The 12,395-nt window shown below is 41.8% G+C and overlaps 1 protein-coding gene across 11 annotated transcripts in view; it reads left to right on the top strand.

Annotated features, from left to right (window-relative positions):
- Vps13 (vacuolar protein sorting 13C) overlaps positions 1 to 12,395 on the top strand; it is a 1,483,510-nt gene that overhangs the window by 1,366,344 nt on the left and 104,771 nt on the right. For all 11 annotated transcript variants that reach the window (XM_076210284.1, XM_076210280.1, XM_076210283.1 and 8 more), the window contains one exon: positions 5,271 to 5,388. In XM_076210284.1, coding sequence (XP_076066399.1) covers positions 5,271 to 5,388 — 118 coding nt within the window. The remainder of the gene's footprint in view (positions 1 to 5,270; positions 5,389 to 12,395) is intronic.

Raw genomic sequence — 12,395 nt, 5'->3', positions numbered from 1 at the left:
TATGTTATTACTATGATTTTTTTTTCTTTCTTTTTTTTTTTTTTTTGCATCCGACCTAGATATGGATCAAAAGGTCTCCTGTCGGCATGCTCCGCCTTTGTAATCCTTTGTAATCCTTTGTTGTGTATATCAGATTGTTATGGTAAGACAGATATGTGAGAAAGCTATAGGAAAGGGGAAGGAAGTTTTTTGGGTTTTTATGGATCTGGAAAAGGCTTATGACAGGGTAGATAGGAAGGCACTGTGGGAGGTACTGCAGATATATGGGATAGGAGGAAAGCTTCTAGGAGCAGTCAAGAGTTTTTACGAGAGTAGTAGAGCTTGTGTTAGGATTAGAAATGGAGAGAGTGAATGGTTTGAGGTAAAGGTGGGACTTTGTCAGGGATGTGTTATGTAGTGTGAGTGTAGTAGTTTCAGAGGGATCAGCTTTTTGAGTGTAGTTGGGAAGGCTTATGGGGGGATCTTGATTGAGAGGATTAGGACAGGAACAGAGGGAGTAATTGGTGAGGAACAGTGTGGTTTTAGGACAGGTAGGGGATGTGTAGATCAGATCTTTGTGGTAAGACAGATATGTGAGAAAGCTATAGGAAAAGGTAAGGATATTTTTTGGGGTTTTATGGATCTGGAAAAGGCTTATGACAGGGTAGACAGGAAGGCACTGTGGGAGGTACTGCAGATATATGGGATAGGAGGAAATCTGTCAAGAGCAGTCAAGAGTTTTTACGAGAGTAGTAGAGCTTGTGTTGGAATTAGAAATGGAGAGAGTGAATGGTTTGAGGTAAAGGTGGGACTTCGTCAGGGATGTGTTATGTCGCCCTGGCTGTTCAATCTTTACATGGATGGGGTGGTGCGAGAGGTGAATGCAAGGGTAGTGGGTCAGGGGTTGGAAATGATTAAATAAAATAGAGGAAAGTGGGAGGTGAGCCAGTTGGTGTTCGCTGACGACACTGCGCTTGTAGCAGGATCAGAGGAGGGATTGAGGAAGTTAGTGACAGAGTTTGAGAAGGTGTGAAAGAAGGAAGCTGAAGATAAATGTGGGTAAAAGTAAGGTGATAAGATATACAAGGGGAGAGAGTGACAGCAGGCTGGAAGTGAGCATTAACCACTTCCATACGGTGACGCCTATGTAGGCGGCATGAGGAGCAAGTGAGTATGCGGTGATGCTGATGTCGGCATCTTGATTATATTTATTGTAGTCGTACCTATGTAACCTCCATTCTCTCTAAACTGGCTTCATCATATTTTCTATGGTTATCAAAATTCATGGGTGAAAGAGAACAAACGATTGACCCAGCACTTCTAAGCTACCAGAAGAGGCTGGATGACCGCATTGTTAACAGCTGCCCAGGATGTAACACTTCACCCCATACCATACAACACATAATGGAAGACTGTATTATACACAATCATGCACGCAAACAACACAACATACACTCTATAAAGGATTTGTGGGACAACCCAGTTTCGGCTGTAGCATTCCTTGGGGAGACGGGACTGCTCGGACAGACAGTCTAGGGAACGACAACAACAACAACAACAAACGATTGAGCACTGACTTTATTTTTTATAATGCGATTATTATGACGCAACATTGCACGTCGGGCAGCTAATGCTGCCAGACGTGCGATGTGCCCTGGAGTGAAGAGGTTAAGGGTGACAGACTGGAGGAAGTGGATAGTTTTAGATACTTGGGTGCGAATGTGGCAGGAAAGGGAGGAGTGGGGGTGGAGGTAGAATGTAGATTGAGAGAAGCGAGTAAATGCCTTGGTGGGTTGAAAAGTGTAATGAGAAATAGACATCTGGGAATGGATGCTAAGAGGAGTGATTGTACCAACAGCATTGTATGGGGCAGAAACATGGAACATGAGAGAGGAAGAGACATGGAGTTTGAATGTGTTTGAGATGAGGTGTCTGAGAAGTATGATGGGGGTTACTAGGCTAGAGTGAGAAATGAGGAGGTGAGGAGGAGAATAGGGGTGGAAAGGGAACTGGGAGATAGGGTTGATGAAAGAGTATTAGGATGCTTTGGACACATGGAAAGATTGAGTGAAGAAAGATTAGTAAAAGAAGTGTGGAAGGCAGAGGTGGAAGGAGTGAATATGAGGGGGCATCTTAGGACAAGATGGATGGATGGGGTGAAAGGGGCATTACAAAAGAGAGGAATGTCTGTTGAGGAAGGATGGGAGAGGACAGAAGATAGGGGTGAATGGAGAGGGGTTGTGTATAGATGATGCTGTGATGTATGAGGGGGAGTGGGTGGGGGATGGGGGGGTGAGGAAGTATGTATGAGAAAAAAATTGACGCAGCCCGAAGGGATTTCTCCCCGTCTTCTCCTTTTCTGCATGAGGGGCGGAGAGGGGGGGTCGCCAAAATTATGAAGTGGCCTTGCTGTGGATGTGCTGTGTCTTGCGACACTGCTTCTGACCCAGGGCAGTGGACAGGATGCAGGGATGACCCACCATCCAGGAAGTGCCAAGATAAGAGGGAGGGAGGAGGGTGGAGGGGTGTGGAATATATAGGAAATGGAATGGGTAGGAGTGGTTTCCATGCCTTTTTCTTTTTGGCTACCCCCTGTGTAGGGGGAAAAGCCTTTGGTATATGTATGTCTTTTACCCATTGTGTCATTGTATGTTCTATAGTAATGTCAAGTAATACAATTCCCCAAAGATCCTCTCCACCTTTCATATTCATCTCTTCCGAACAGATTTCTTTGTTGGTAAAATGACCTATAAGTACCACATATTCTACATCCTTCAGCATCTCATTTAATGAAAGCCTTGTATCTTCTAACATTTTAGAATAATCTTTCTCCAAGACCCTGTTTATGGGGGCACATAAATCACCACTAACTTTCTACTTTAATGTCACTATCTTCCACTCATATTGAGATCATCACCACCCTGTTCTCTCCTTTTGTAATTTTGGTCACATTAAGTTTTTCTAAGCCAAGAGCTTGATTGCTCTACCCTGTTTCTCCTCTCTGTTTCTAAGCTAGTGATTATATAATCCATGTCCAACTCTGGTAATAATGGACCCCTTAATTTTGTCTCCACAATTCCCAATATGTCTGGTTTTTCTTCTGACAGGTAATCATTTAGTTCAAGTAATCCTGAGATTAATCCATCTATATTAGTGTAAGCCACTTTTAATTTTCTGTTCTCTCCATCTCGTTCTCTGTTCCTTTTGTTTCTTTTTCTTGAATATGCCATTTTCCCAGTCTCGTGTCTAATACTCTCCAATAGAACTTCATTTTCTGTCTTTTTTTTTTTTTTTTTTTTTTAGCTTCGTTTCTTAGTGTCTTAACTCTCTTTCCTCATTATTCATGTCTCTTTTTATCCATATAACTTTATAATGTTCACTTTTTGTTTTTTGTTGATGTTTTGTTTCCATGCATTGTTTGTAACCCAGCCAGTTCATAAGGATAGCACTTCACTCACAATAGGCTAAGATAAAAATGAAAAAAATTGGGTGTTGGATTGTCAAGGATTGTGTAAATTGGATGGCTACTTCCCATATTGGGGTGAAATAGCCTTTCCTGCATAGATAGCAAAAGAAGTGCAAAGAGTACTGAAAAACCTAAAAGCTGGAAAGGCATCTGGGTGAGAAAGCTGTCATGTTTTATGTATGTCTTATGTAATGGTGGATTAGAGTGCATGTGTAGTTCTACTATACAAGAGCAAAGGTGAAATACATAAATATGGTAGTTTAAGAGGGGTCACTGTTACATGTATAAGATATATGGGAGGATATTAATTAAGAGGATTATGAAGGAAACTGAGGAAGTGATTAGAGGAGAGTAGTGTGGGTTTAGGAGAGGAAGAGGGTACATAGATGAATCATTTGCTATAAAACTAATCTGGCAAAGGGTAAGGATGTATTTTGGGCTTTCATGGCACACAACAGGGTATACATAGTGGCATTGTGGGGTTTGGGGTGGGTGTATTGGATAGGGTAAAGTCTGTTGATGCTTTAAAGATTTTACATGAGTAATGGAACTTGTGTGAGGGTCAGGAATTAAAACAGTGAAGGTGGGGCTGTATCAAGGTTGTGTAGTATCACCATGGATGTTCAAAAAGATATGATTGAAGCACTAGGCAGAGGTATAGAGTTTGTGAGTGAGAGTGGAGAGAAGTGGGAAGTGAGCCAGTGAATTATGTATGACTGGTTTGGTAGCTGAGCCAGTAGAGAGGTTAATCAATCCCTTGCGGTCTCTTACAGAAGATATGCAGTTTTTAGATAACAGGCAACAGCCTCTAGAGGTGAGACTGAACTAGTTAGTGGTGGAGTTTGAAAAGAATGTGAGAGAAGAAAGCTGAAAGTAGATGTAGGCAAAAGCAAGGTGATGAGATGTACAAAGAGTGATACAGGTGTTAGGGTTGGATGTGAATTTGAAGGGTGAGGGACTGAAGAAAGTAGAGATTGCATGTGGCAATAAATTGAGGAGTGGAGAGGGAGGTAAATTATAAAGTAAAGAAGGGAAGTAATTCATTCAATTTGTGCCCCATATTTTGCATAAGACCCATGGCTCCCAGGTAACTGGCAGCAGCCACCAGATAAGTCAGTGGAAATACTACCCATGTGTCATTAGAAGCACACTAAAAAGATGTGTATCAAGCAATCAGCCTCACCTCCCAAATAGTCATTAAGAGAAAGGCATAGGTTAACTTTTTGGGAACTTAACCAGTTACCAAATCATTACTGATCCTGAGAAATGGCCTTATGAATGTGTAAGGGTATAACAGTGTGCATGAGAAGAAATTAGTGCAAATGGTGGAGAAGAGTAAGTTGCTCATCCTGGCTATGAATAAAACAAAAGTTAAAGGTGAGGATGTATTGTGGTTGAACAAAGAGCAATGCTGGGAAAATGATAAAGTGCAATCTTTATATGGTTTACACAGGAAAGAGTTCAGAGATGCATGTGATGAAAGTAAAGGGGTCTAGGGTTCTCTCCTTTGCCATATGCACCATGCTTTATAGCAGCATTTTTGGCTCTGTGGTAGAATATGCAGTTGAGTATTACAGTAAGACAAGATCTTCTTGTGGAAGTCATAGTAAGAAAAAAAAAAATCTCGGTAAAAAAGGTGTTAGCAAGTAGATTGGGTCTACCTTTCCCTCATCCCTAGAAGTTGTGACTGCTAATGTTGCATGTCTTAGGATAATATAATTTACTTACACAAGGTGGGGAAAACCATCAGCAATTTTTTTTAACAACTACAGAACTACATTGATTCTTTCATGCTTATTCTTAATAACATATACTTGTGTTCCAGGGAGCTATTGAAGGTCCTGGTGAATTCGTTGAAGGAATGATCTATGGCCTGAGTAGCTTTGTCGGCAAAACACTTGGAGGAGCTGCAGGGGCTGTTTCAAGGATCACAGGGACACTAGGTAGGATATTGTATATGATAGCAACACGAGCAGATACTGGTTGTTTGCTCCCCATGTATTTTCCTAGATGTATTGTACGGGAAGGGGAGCTATGCTTGTAGTGACCTGTCTGTATCTTGCAACATATAGTTTGTTCTTAAATTCTTGTATGGTGTTTGCACATACTATTGTTTCATCCAGTTTGTTACAAACATCCACCACTCTGTGTGGAAAACTTCTTTTTTTCAGATCTCTTCTATAACTATCCTTTTTGAGTTTCTTTCCATGTCCCCTTGTTTTTCTTTTATCCCACTTTAATAAGTCTTCTCTGTCAAGGACTTCCATGCCTTTCATGATTCTGTAAATAGCCAATAGATCTCCACTTTCTCTTCTTTGTTCCAGGGTTGGTAGTTCCAGTTTAGACAATCTTTGTTTGTATGTCAATTTTGAAAGTGATGGTGCCATCTTTGTTGTTGCTCTTTGGATTTATTCTAATTTCCCTATATTCTTTTTTGTACTGGGTGTCCATACTGTCTGAGTGTACTCTAGTCTTGGTCTTATCAATGTGACTAATTTTTTTTACCATTAATTCATCCAAGTAGTTAAAACCCATCTTTATTGATCTTAGTAAATTGTAGGTTTCTCCGACTATTTTGTTTATATGCTTGTCTGGGGACTTGTGAAAAAGTCTATGAAATATAGTTGAAATTGATAGAGAAGAGAAAGATCTTTGGCCCCATCTGGAGACTCGGCATCGGCCTCTCAGGGCTGCACCTCTTGATGATGGTGACAGGGTCGTTAGGTTTTGAAAATAGGCAGCATCATTGTTCATCGTATAGGACCAACACGTGCAGGCACCTGTCATTTGTCTAATATATCTTTCAACTGCCAATGAGAAATTATGTTTTTAATCTATTGAAAATCTTTGGCTTTGGGAGTGGTGATTAGTTTCTTGTGAAAATCTAAAAGTCAAAATTTTAGTTTGACAACGATACAAAAGGCAAGGTGATGCATGTTTCATATGTGGGGATGAAATCAAAATGAAGCAGATTCAAATATAATCACTTCAAGCTCCCTTTTTAGTTTTTTCAGTCAATCTTTTGCCCCAGGTCTCTCTTCCAGGAGACCCATGGCTCCCAGGTAACTAACTACAACCACCTGATGGGCTCATAAGTCATTCAAGGAAGGAATACTATGTTGTCTAGGGATTGTACAGTGCTTGACAAGGAAGTACGAACGGTTAGCGAGAATGAGTGATGGGTGGCCTTTACGTGCAATGATCTCACGAAGGCTGTTTGGAATGGAAGTGGCGTACTTGGCAAGATGTGCAGGGGTTATACTAGCCCAGGATTGGCGAATGGCTGCCTTGAACTTGGGCACAGAGCTCGTATCTTTACCCTGCAGGCCTTGTTTAATGTGGTTCCTCAGGTTTTCTATTGGGTTTATGTCAGGACTATTGCCTGGCCAGTCTGCTATGTAAGGTATATGACAGTCTTTAAGCCACTGAGTAACACTACGAGCAGTGTGGGCTGGGGCGTGATCTTGTCGAAAGATGTTAGCACCTGAGCTATTAAAAGAATCCTCCAGGGGGGTAAATGATATGGACAAGGAAGTGTTAACGGACAAGTGGGCTGACCTAAGGGTAGGGTTTATGATGCATGCTATTAATCATCCCTCAGTTGCCTCTTAGCCTTCGTGGGGAGGTTTTTTTTCCATGTATGTTCTGGTAACACCACCTAAGCGGTCAGTGTTTTTTGCAGACAGAGGTGCTTTCTAGCCTTAATATGGGCAAGAAATCTTTGTGCAAATGGGTTGCCATTTTTAAGAAGGAAGGTGGCTGTGACACACCTGGTTACAAACCAAGGAAAAAGTACCTCAAAAAGACATCCCCTCATGCTACTAATGTTATCAAGAGACAGAGCATAATCCACGTGTTACTGCCAGAAAAATAAAAGTAAGTAACCCAGGACTCTTTGGGGAGGTTAGTGTGTGAACAGTTAGCTGCCACATTCACGATCTTGGGTACAGAAGCCACTGCCCAGTGAAGAAGCCTCTTCTCACTCTTAACCAGAGGCGCCATAGGGTCGAGTTTTGCAAGAAATATCTTCAGTGGGATGATGACAAGTGGCTGGATATTCTCTGGACCGATGAGTCCACCTTTACTGTGACTGGCATTAAGGGTGGAAACATGTATTGGTGTGTGGATAGCGACCCTCTTGACCCCCGGTATGTTCAACAAACAGTGAAACACCCTGATTCTCTCATGGTATGGGGAAGTTTTAGTGGAAGAGGACTTGGGAGCCTTGTTGTACTACCGAAAAATATAAAAGTGAACCAATATGTTTATTATGAACTCTTAAATGACCACCTGGAGGATTCTTTTAATAGCTCAGGTGCTAACATCTTTCAACAAGATCACGCCCAGCCCACATTGCTCATAGTGTTACTCAGTGGCTTAAAGACTGTCATATACCTTACATAGCAGACTGGCCAGGCAATAGTCCTGACATAAACCCAATAGAAAACCTGTGGAACCACATTAAACAAGACCTGTAGGGTAAAGATACAAGCTCTGTGCCCAAGCTCGAGGCAGCCATTCACCAATCCTGGGCTAGTATAACCCCTGCACATCTTGCCAAGTACGCCACTTCCATTCCAAACAGCCTTCGTGAGATCATTGCATGTAAAGGCCACCCATCAAAGTATTAGAGGTACGAAGTGAACTTTTGTTTATTGATTTATGACTTATTCATTCTCCTCATCACTCATTCTTGCTTACTGTTTGTACTTCCTTGTCAAGCACTGTAAGTGTAGAGCATTGTAGATTGGGCTGATCTGTGTCCTCTGTTGGTGGTTGCATCTTGGACCATTTGATTCTAAGGCCAGGCCTACTCAGTGTTGATATTTTAATGCTTGATTTTGCACTGGCTAATATTGAATTATTTCATCCAGCCAAAGAGTAATAAAAATTGTTGCCTCAAGACGGTAACTGTTGCACATGTTGGTCCTCCAAGATGGACAGCAAAGCTGCTCATTTTCAAAACTCATCAATCATTTTACCTCCATCAAGGGTTGTAGACCTGAGGGGCAGACACTCAGTGTCCAGAGTGGACCCAAGATCTCACCATATCAATTTCAGCTGTATTTCTTGCACTTTTTTACACATGGAGACCTGACAACTAGTGACTGCTCTCCTCTCCTCATAACTCTGAGCCAGTGACATTGAAACAATCCTACACTGATACAACACAGACAACAGTCTATAATATATTCCCAGAGAGATCTGTGGTAGGTTATAAGGGCCATTGCCAGCAGCTGTAGAGCTGCAGGTTTTCAATGTAGTGTAACTCAAGGCAATGATCAATTGATTGTTTGATTCATTGAATGGTAACCTGCAGTCCCCTATTAACCAGTTGTGGTCCTCAGCCCCTCCCATACATCTTTCAAGGATGATTGTTGTCAGTGATGTATTTCAACCAGTCAACCAGTCAGTCTTTTGGAGTTCATTGGTGAATGAAGAATTCTGATTTTATTTATGTCATGCCTGCAAAATTCTCAGTATTTTATCTCCCTCTCCTGCCTTGTCTTTTACTTCTGTAGTTCATATCTCACAGCATCCAATTACACACTTGCTCCATCTTGCATCCTCTGTTCTGGCTACCTGACCTGTCCAGTTTAATTTCTTCTCCTTTATTTTTCCACAATATCTTTCACTTCAGTCTGTTTTCTTACCCAAATTGCCCTCTTCCTGTCTTCAGTGCTGTTCCCAGTATTGTTCCCAGTATTGTGCATTTATTTTGACTTGAGATTATTGAGGACATTTCTTAATTTTTTTTTCAAGTTAGCCCTCATACCATAAACATCTATGTTGAAGTGCAAAACTAAATTGCACCTAAGTCTAGCTTTTTTTTGTGTACTTACAGTAGATATGTGCACCCCTCATTGGTTAGAAAAAAAAAATGCTACTAGGAACACCTATGTAATCATACTATTAACATAGGTCTGTTTTTAAGTCACTGGCTAGCAGGAGGAGGAAGAGGGGAGTAGTCATCTGTCAACTGAAAGGTGAACTGTAGAGTGAATTGGATTTTTGTGAGGAAAACCTGCCTTGAATTCAAGGTACACCCCTCAGTTGAATCAAATATCTGATATTACCAAGAGCAGACTCTTTAACCCATAAACTGTGCAATAGGCTTCTGGCAGTCATACCTTTGGTGTGCAATTATTGGCATTAAATAAAGTTCTCAAAAATAGTTTTTACTGTTATAAAATGAAAGATTGCATAGAAAAGTTTAGGAAAACCAAATATTAGTTCATTATTTACAGAGCTGGGCATGTTACCTCTGGACAGGTAGTGTGTTACCACTGGACAGATAGTGTGTTACCGCCAGACAGGTAGTGCATTACCAAAACATATATATGTATACATATATGCATTGTATATACATATATGTATATAATATGCATTGACAGAAATGCACCCCAGATCTTTTGGTACCACACTACCCCTGACTGGCAGTAACATGCCCAGCTCTGATTATATATTTACCAGAGTTCAGGCATAGTGGTGTAGTGAAGTAGTGCATTTTGTAATTATCGGCTTAAAAAAGTTCTCAAAAATAATCTTTACTGTTATAAAGTGAAAGATTGTATGGGAAATTATAGGGAAACCAAATAGTAGTTCATTATTTCTCTTAGTTTTGGTGTGGTGGTGTATTGAAGTTGCGCAGTTTGTCACTTAGAGCTAGTGGGCCATTTGGTGTAAGTTGCAGTGAGATGCTCTTCATCATATGATGTATGCTGTAGTTTATGGGTTCAAAACTTACATACATATACCAAGGCTTTTTCCCCCTTACAAGGGAGGTAGCCAAAAAGGGAAAGGCATAAAATCATTTCCACCCATTCCATCCCTGAATACACTCCACACCCCTCCACCCTCCCTCTTATCTGAGCACCTCCTGGATGACGGGTCATCCCTGCACCTTGTCCACTGCCATGGGTCAGAAGCAGTGTCGCAAGACACAGCACATCCACAGCAAGGCCGCTTCATTAAATCGGCGACCCCCCCTCTCCGTCCCCCCATTGCATAAAAGGAGAGGACGGGGAGAAATCCCTTAGGGCTGCGTCAAAATTTGCTCACACATACTACCTCACCCCCCATCCCCCCGTCCATTCCACCTCATGCAATCACAACATCATCCATATACAACCATTCTCCATTCACCTGTCTTCTGTCCTCTCCCGTCCTTCCTCAACAGACATTCCCCTCTTCCACAAAGCCCCCTTCACCCCATCCATCCACCTCATCCTAGGACATCCCCTCGTGTTCACTCCCTCCACATCTGCCTTCCATACCTCTTTTACTATTCTTTCTTCACTCATTCTTTCCATGTGTCCAAACCATCCTAATATTCTTTCATCAACCCTATCTCCCAACTCCTTTTCCACCCCTGTTCTCCTCCTCACCTCCTCATTTCTCACTCTATCTAGCCTAGTAACCCCCATCATACTTCTCAGACACCTCATCTCAAACACATTCAAACTCCTCTCTTCTTCTCTTATGTTCCATGTTTCTGCCCCATACAGTGTTGTTGGCACAATCACTCCTTCATACAGTCTCCTCCTAGTATCCATTCCCAAATGTCTATTCCTCATTACACTCTTTAATCCATCAAGGCATTTACTTGCTTCTCTCAATCTACATTCTACCTCCACCTTCACTATACCTTTTCCTGCCACATTTGCACTCAAGTATCTAAAACTATCCACTTCTTGCAGTCGCTCTCCCTTAATGCTCACCTCCAGTCTACTGCCACTTTCACCCCTTGTACATCTCATCACCTTACTTTTACCCACATTTATCTTTAGCTTTCTTCTATCACATACTCTCCCAAACTCTGCCACCAACTTCCTAAATCCCTCCTCCAATCCTGCCACAAGCGCAGTGTCGTCCGCAAACAACAGCTGGCTCACCTCCCACCTTTCTCCATTTTCTTTAACCATCTCCAATCCCTGACCCATCACCCTTGCATTTACCTCTCGCACCACCCCATCCATGTATAAGTTGAACAGCCAGGGCGACATAACGCATCCTTGATGAAGTCCCACCTTTACCTCAAACCACTCACTCTCTCCATTTCCAATCCTGACACAAGCTCTACTATCATAAAAACTCTTGAGAGCTCCCAGAAGCTTTCCTCCTATCCCGTATATCTGCATAACCTCCCACAGTGCCTTTCTGTCTACCCTATCATAAGCCTTTTCCAGTTCCATAAAAGCCCCAAAAACATCCTTCCCCTTTCCTATAGCTTTCTCACATATCTGTCTTACCACAAAGATCTGATCTACACAATCTCTACCTGTCCTAAATCCACACTGTTCCTCACCAATTACTCCTTCTGTTCCTCTCCTAATCCTCTCAATCAAGATCCTCCCATAAGCCTTCCCAACTACACTTAACAAGCTAATCCCTCTGAAACTACTACATTCACATTTGTCCCCTTTTCCCTTGTAAAGAGGAACTATACAGGCCTTCCTCCAGTTCTCCGGCACTCTACCCTCTCTCCAGCAAACATTAAATAACCTCACCAACCAGTCCACCATCACTGTACCTCCCTTTTTCAGACATTCTTCATGGCATCCATCCAGACCAGGTACCTTACCTACTTTCATTATCTTAGCAACTGCCTTCACTTCATCCTTCCTTATTTCTCCTCCATTCTCCTCACTCATCACTCTCATTTTCTTCGCATTTCCCACTGCAGCTATCTTTCCTTCCCTATCCTCCTTCACATTTAGCAACTCCCTAAAATACTCTGCCCATCTTCCCTTTACTGCCTTCTCCTCCATTATCATCTCTCCATCTGCACCTTTTACCTTTTCTTCTCTACTTGATTTGCCTCCTCTTCCTCTCTTAATTTCTTTCCAAAACATCTTTTTATTACTTTCAAAATTTTCTGTCATACTCCTACCCCATTTCACATCTGCTCTCCTCTTTGCATTGTGGAAAAACCAGAAAAGTATTTCAG

The sequence above is a fragment of the Oratosquilla oratoria genome, chromosome 27 (assembly GCF_046742065.1).
Source record: "Oratosquilla oratoria isolate Oo_2021 chromosome 27, ASM4674206v1, whole genome shotgun sequence".
In the NCBI taxonomy this organism is placed as follows: domain Eukaryota; kingdom Metazoa; phylum Arthropoda; class Malacostraca; order Stomatopoda; family Squillidae; genus Oratosquilla; species Oratosquilla oratoria.
Note: the sequence above shows the minus strand (reverse complement) of the source record. Positions and strands in the feature narration are given on the sequence as shown.